Source organism: Leucopleurus acutus (assembly GCF_964270905.1).
Source record: "Leucopleurus acutus genome assembly, chromosome: 17".
Taxonomy (NCBI): Eukaryota; Metazoa; Chordata; class Mammalia; order Artiodactyla; family Delphinidae; genus Leucopleurus; species Leucopleurus acutus.
The window spans coordinates 43945183-43952624 of NC_139159.1; the positions used below are offsets into that span (position 1 = coordinate 43945183).

At 39.1% G+C, this 7442-nt stretch overlaps 1 protein-coding gene across 1 annotated transcript; it reads right to left on the reverse strand.

Moving 5' to 3' along the window:
* Positions 1-2319: 2319 nt before the first annotated feature.
* Positions 2320-6925, reverse strand: UQCRB (ubiquinol-cytochrome c reductase binding protein). Its single transcript, XM_082859129.1, has 4 exons — positions 6853-6925; positions 4253-4324; positions 3206-3372; positions 2320-2530 (listed from the first exon to the last, which is right to left on the reverse strand). The coding sequence occupies exons 1-4, from the start codon at positions 6869-6871 to the stop codon at positions 2453-2455; spliced, it is 336 nt and encodes a 111-aa protein (XP_082715255.1). The 5' UTR covers positions 6872-6925; the 3' UTR covers positions 2320-2452.
* Between the last annotated feature and the right edge of the window lie 517 nt (positions 6926-7442).

Genomic DNA, 7442 nt, shown 5'->3' on the forward strand with positions numbered 1-7442 from the left:
GTAAACCCATTTGCATTTCACCCACCAGGCTGTCAAGGATTTGGTTAAGGTTTTATGCTTACCTAACCTTTGAATTCTATTTTGGTTATTTTCAAAGTCACGCAGTGGGGATGCCTATATTAACAAGATACTATCGTTTGTGAATAGAGAATTATTATGGCTATAGGAATTTTGGGCTTTGGCCCAGTTTTTATTCTTATTACTGAATCTTTTAGTAAGTCAGAACAGTGCTTACTGTGTGCCAAGAACTGTTCTAAGAGCTTGACATACAATGAAGTCAGTTAATTTTCACAACCACCCTTAAAGTAGGTTATCATTAGCCCTATTTTAGGGCTGAGGAAACTGAGCCACAGAGAGGTTAAACCATATTCCTAAAATTACCCGGTAAATGAATGGATTCAGATCTGGGCCGTCTAACCCAGAGTTGGCTCTAATTCTACTATTCTGTCTACAGGATGATGAGCCACCAGCAATGTATGGGATTCAAATTTATTTGAAAAGATCTGAGAAAAGAAAGAAATTGGAGCACTGAAACACTGGGAGGTCCTTGGTTGTCTTAAGAATCTATCTTAGTTACCTAGGTAGGTCTAATAGGGAAGCATCACGACAGAAGTAAATCAACAGACCCTTAAGCGAACAGTCCCTTAACATGAGCATCTACCTACATCTTCCTGTTTCTCTGTGATTTGCAATACTGCTCCAAAGGTGTAATTCAGATGACAAAGTAAAATCACAAATCTTACAAAAATACTGAACATGTTAACAAACTGCTCTTATCATGATCAAAACCGTTATCAAATGAGGATCTAGGCAACTTGGACAGACCCCGAAAAACTGACAAGAATGACTTCAGGACAGATGTTTCGAGTATCAAAGAGAAGATAGGTCTTAGGGAATTTAATGAGGCTTCCTAATATTTTAGCAAACTTTTAAAGACACTATGTACACGTTGAAAGTCACATGTGTTTGTCAAAATCTTATCACACTCCGTGGAAAAAATACATGCCAAATGTACACACCCGCTTTTGATTCTGTTTTAGGAATTTTAACTACAGGCATACCTCCTTTTATTGGGCTTCACAGATATGGTGTTTTTTACAAATTGAAGGTTTACGGCAGCCCTGTATCCAGCAAGTCTATTGGCGCCATTTTCCCAACAGCATTTGGAACTTCATGTCTCTCTCACATTTTGGCAGTTCTCGAAATATTTCAAACTTTATTATTATTATTGTGCTTGTTATGGTGATCAGTGATTTTTGATGTTATTACAACTTGCTGAAGGTATACATTGGTTTTTTAGACACAATGCTACTGTACACTTAATCGCACAGTTATAAACGTAACTTTTATATGCAATGGGAAACCAAAAACTTCAAGTGACTCACTTTATTTTGGTATTTCCTTTATTGTGGTGGTCTAGAACTGAACCTGCAGTATCTCTCTAACACAAAACTTGTTTTTCACATTCTGTTGCTTTGTTCTTCAAGGTAAGACCCCAATCAGACGTCCGCACCACACACAGCAGTGGCCTGTGGGACACCGTATGGACTGCAGGTTCCACACAGCTCCTCCCCCACTCGCTGTGGTTCCATGTTCTCGCTTCCACCAAAAAACTCTTTTCAGAATTTAGGGGTGGGAATGATGACGTTATTGAATGGTTCTAATTTATATTAAAAAATTAGACTATAGCCTTAAAGCTTTTAAATATTATTACTATCCAACGCTTATTATAGACTTTAATAATCATTTCCAAAGTGGAAAGTCACTGGGATCTGGGAAGAAAGTATGATCTGTCTTTATATTTTTGACTATTTTTCTAATGTCTGTTTTTTATTTTCTAATACACATATTAGCACAGGAGCACATATATATAACTTATACAGACTCATATTGGGGCTGTATACATAATTTTGTTTTAAAAGATAGGATGCAAAAGCAATTATATTTGGACAACAGTGGTTGAAAAAAGGCTGTTTCCCAATCATAGCAAACTAAGGGGTGAATCCTCTCTCCTTTCATTCAGTACCTTTTGAAGTCTGAGAGCCAATCTGCTTGTGCTGTTTGCTTCAGGTAAAATAAACTCACTGGTGCTTGTTTCTTGCTCTATTCCATCCTTGCAAGGGAGGCCCTGTTGGGGCTTCTAAGTATCTTGCTAACAATCCAGATGTGACCATTCTACTCAAACTGATTCAAGTGGCTTCTCTGGGCCCCAGGAGGCAGTTAACCACTAACTGAAAAAATATCTCACAAGTTTGGAAAAAACTGTAACAGATAAGTAAATACAGTAGTTATTCAGAATAAGGTTTAGAATTCCAAAACTCCAACAATTATAATAGAGATTTATTTAAAGTAATACATTTACAGCCCAGATAGTTCTACATTGGACATTTCAGGTTTAACCAACTTCATAAAAATACTTCAGGATAGCTGCATCCAGATTTAGACTACATGATTATTTCTTTGCCCATTCTTCTCTCTCTTTTCTTTCCCGAATAACCTCTTTCAGATATGGTTCAAGGTAGAATTTATCCTAAAGAATGAATAAAAGAAAAATATTATATGCTACCATTACATACTGATATACCCCCAATACTCAATAGGTCTTAAACAACAAAAGAAATCTATCAAAATTAATTTCCAACTTAAGAAAATATATTCTCAAGCAGACTAAAAATTGCCTGCTTTTCTAAAATGTAAAAACCCATAAAGATACTGTAATAAGCTACTCTGATAGGTTATTAGAGAGAAGACTGTCAGAAAAGAAAAAGGAATGAGTCTACAAGCTTTGGCCTAGTTTCAATGCAGTTCAGGGGGTGAGGGTTTGCTTCACAGCGTCCTTCCCAGGAGCCAGAAGGCCACTCAATGGGCCGATCACATGAACACCACCATTTTTTCATCCGAGCAGAAAGCAGAGTGTAGAGGGAGAACAATGGCCTGGGAGGCAGAAGACCTGGATTCTAGTCCTGGATCTCTATATCAGCGGCCTGCTTAATGATTCTGGAAGTCACTTCATCTCCAAGTCTCAATGTGTTTACCTCTAAAATGGAACTAACACTTGCTCTACTAACCTCACCAGACTGTCATAAGGATTTTGATTTGACACAACTTTAAGAACTCTAAAGCACTATACAAAGGAATGTGTTCTCTGTTTCTAATACTCAATCCTTCATGGCCAACATTATCAGATACAAAAGAGCTGTTCTACCTCCTCATATTTTGTCCACTGCTCTTTAGGCAAGATCTGCTGGGTCATGGTCAGGTCCAGTGCTCTCTTAATGCGAAACACCCTCTCATTATAAACGTTCTCAGGAAGCCTTTTTATGGCTTCTTTTACATCGTCATTCTCATATATTGTATCATCTCGCATTAAGCCTATGATAAAAAACAAGAGAGTAAGATTGAATATGCATCTCAAAAATAAGGAATTTCTAAAAAATGAGTAAAATTATGACTTATAACCTAAGTCATTAACTTAACTTGGGTGGTAATATGAAGAGTTAGGTATCATGGAAACTCAATTCATTTCACACACAATAATGGGTTATTTAATGGATTATTTCTTAAATGGTACTATGGAAACAATATGAGTCTTTTAAAATCTACTGCCACAAAATTCACGTTTTATCTATAGCAATTTTAAAATCATTTAAAATGTCTACTTTGTTTTTAAACACATATCAATAGACTATATCTCTACTTTCTTATACTTTAATTCTGAGATCAAGGTATTAAAGAAGCTTAAAATGATAGTGTACTAAGGAACCAGTAACATTTAATGATGCTTCCCTCACGCTTCAATTACAAAAGATGAAGTTCATGGCAAAGTATGAAGTTCTAAAAAATAGTTCAGGCATCAAATAATTGTAAAGATGTCAGACAATTTTAACATTTGAAAAATCTCTACTTTCAAAGTTCATACAACTTAAATTTTAAAATGATAAGCGGAGGAGTTGAGAGAGGGAACATATAATAAGGAAAATGTTCTGCTACCATATTTCAAGAACATAAATCATTTCCAGCTCATACATTTGAGACAATTCCATCCCTCTCTTCTCATAATAATAAAAAGGAAATGGATTTAACAATAAAATGTGACCTAATTTTAAGATTTCTAGTGCACACAGGTGCAATGAGTTAACGTATTTTTGGGTTCCATAACTCTTGCAAAAGCACAACTCTCAAAAAAAAAAAAAAAAAAAGCACTACTCTCAGAAAAAGAAAAAAAAAACCAGAAGAAAGCACAAATACTCACCCAGTTTATTGAACCCGGCAGCATTGTAATACCATTTTCGAATACCCTCCAGCCATTTGCTTGATGCTGCAACTGATATTGTCACACTGTTAACTGCTAACAGTTCACTTATATAGTACATAAGCAACCAGGTAAAAAATGCCAACACAGGAAGGAATTTCTTTTCAAAGCATATACCCTATGTATTGTAGATAAAAATAGCTTATTTTATCTATGAGCAAAAGTATTGCAGGTAAAAAAATCGGGCAATTAAGTCATGGGGAAAAAAGGATAAACTCAAACACTTAACGTACTAAAGATCTGTAGGTACAATAAGTCCCCTGATATCCTCAGGGGATTGATTCCAGGACCCCCCTCAGATATCAAAATCCGAGAGGCTCAAGTCCCCTATATAAAATGGTGTAGTGTTTGCATATAACCTAAGCACATCTTCCTGTATACTTTAAATAATCTCTGGATTACTTATAATACTTAATACAATGTAAATGCTATGTGAATAGTTGTAAATCCGAAATAAATGCTATGTAAATAGTTGCCTGAGAGCAACAAATTGAAGTTTTGCTTTTTTAAACTTTGTGGAACTTTTCCCCCAAATATCTTCCATCAGGAGGTTGGCTGGATCCTCGAATGTGGAACCTGTGGATACGGAGGGTCACTCCAGCTTCTCAAAGTCAAGCATCCCATTCCTTTTTGTCCCCCTGCTACCATCAGAATTGAGGGGTGGGGGATGAAAAAGAAACTGGGAACTTCTCCATCATTTGTAGTTTCAGAAATAGGTTATAGGAAATAACTGTAAACTTTTCAAGGGAGTTGGAGTTGTATGAAAAGATGAGATTTCAGCATACACCGGCAAATCTAAATGACCCCCATCCTCCAAAATTTTTATTCTACATTACGTTTATTTCACTTGGCTACTCTCTTTAAAAATATATGTATTTCTGGGAGGGTTTTGATACCATTAGTCAGTCATTTAATATTAATATGGACTAGTAAAAGAAGCACATTCTCCTGCTCTCAAGCAGCTAACTTTCCACTGAGGGAATGGATATTTGAAAATGGATGAGGAAAAATAGGTAACGTTAAAACTCTCTGGGGAACAGGACTGAGCAGGATGGGTTACCCAGTAGGACCTAAGGGCAACATGATAGTGCCTGATGTTTACAGGAGACATGTGGTACAGAAGGGGAGGTATGGCAAGTTTAAATTTTCTTTTAAAGTTTTGTCTTAGGGTTAGCCCCTTACCAAAGAAGGAAAACAAACTCTCCTTTTACTTCAATCCCTCCTTAGTACATCACAGCTTTGGTAAATCTCCTTGGAAATGAAGCACCATGTATAACGTTACTTCTGGAAAGACAACTACCAAAGAGTCAACAATATACAAACATACTTATAGGACATAAATTATTTGTAAACATAAAATTATCTGTAAATATATTTACCAGTGATGGTAATAATGATTACTATTCATTGAACACTCACTGTGTGCTAGGCACTATTCTATTTGCTTTACCACCACTAGCTAGAGTTATTTACAACACGCCTATCCTTGCAGAAGAGGAATAAGGCTTACATAAATTATCCCATCCAAGATCAAAGGCAGCTAATAATAGGGCTGAGGGCAGGTCTATCTTGTTTCCAAACACAGGGCAGAAGCAGAAGGCCCACAGTATTTGTCAAGTTAATGAAATAATGAATTCTTAAATTTCTCCCCCACTCCCCAGAAGCTCAATGTCATTTAGGTTAACGAATTTTTCTGGCAATCTGATGTTTCCTAATAGCTTCACAACTGCTGGGGGCAGGGAAGAAGGAACGAACATTTTTTTAAAGCTATTCCAATTTATACCGCCAGAGGGCAGGGATTGGCAAAAAAAAAAAAACGCACACACAGGGAAAACTGCACTTTTTTCACGTTCTGTTTTAAGTATTCCGGTAATTTTTGCATCCTATTCCATAATAAATACATTTGTTCCAGTGCCTGGAATAAATACAAATTTCTCCAAATCCACAGATCAAGTTGACGTTCCAGATAAGCCAAGGTTAAACTGAAGTTTCGCTGTAACCCTTGCTCAGCTGCCTCTAATTCCCAGTTTGAGAAGCGCGAGAGGTGGAACGAGATTGAGATTTCCAATCCTACTGCCTCCGGTCACTTCGCCTCAGTTATCTTACCAGCCGAAAAGGGAAACTAGCACCATCTTCCTCGCACTAGCAGGAGAGTTTATCGAGCTAATAACGCACACGACAGCGCTTGGCTCACAGTAAGCACTCAGTTCACTTGGGTTGAAAGTCAGCCACTAATTATCTCCCCTGAACTCTTCTAAGGCCGAGGGGAAGGGCTGCTGAGCTCTAGCAGGCCGGGACGCCAGGGCTGTGGGAGACACCGCGGGCACCTTCACCAACAGCGGGTCCCATCCCCAAACGAGCCGGGCCTGGAGACAGCAGGGGGGTGAGGCCAAGGCCTCCTTCAGGCGGCCGGGAGCCGCCGCCTTCCCTTTTGCCGCAAACCTGGCCATTTAGAGAGAGCAGAGGAAGAAGAGCAAGTTGCTGCGAGAATAAAAGTTTGAGCACGGCGATGCCCGCCAAGCAGGACACCGCTCACTTACCGGCAGGCCTACTCGCCATTTTAACCCGAGACAGAAGCGTTGCCTGCTGGGTAAGTCCTAGAGGTCGCGCAAGGTCCAGTGCGCAGGCGTGTTACGTCAACGTCGCGAGGAGGGGCGGGGGTGGGAGAGCGAGTGGGTGCACGCGCAGGCGCAGTTCTGGCGGCCGGCGTTGGCACCTGCCCCGCGCCCCTCTCCGCAAGAATTACAGCAATCCCATAGGCTTGGACCCGCCCCTGGTTCCAAGAGGCATTCCATGTGACAAGATGGAAAAAGCACTAGGCAAGGAATTAGGACACCCGGTCTTCAGCCTGGTTCTGTTGCTGACGAGCTCTAAGAGCTTGGGCAGCATAAATTGAGCCCTTTGTGACAAGCAACACGCTAAGCGTTTTATGGACATATTTTCATTTAATTCTAAACCTATATGATAAATACTATGATTGTACCCATTGTAGAGAAGAGGAAACGGAGGCTCAGAAAGGTTGCATAAATTGTCCAAGGGCACACAAGCTAGGAAGAATCCGGATTCATCTTCTAGAATCTGAGAATACAGATAAAACTTCGGCACTCCTTAATTCTAGGGCTACATGCTA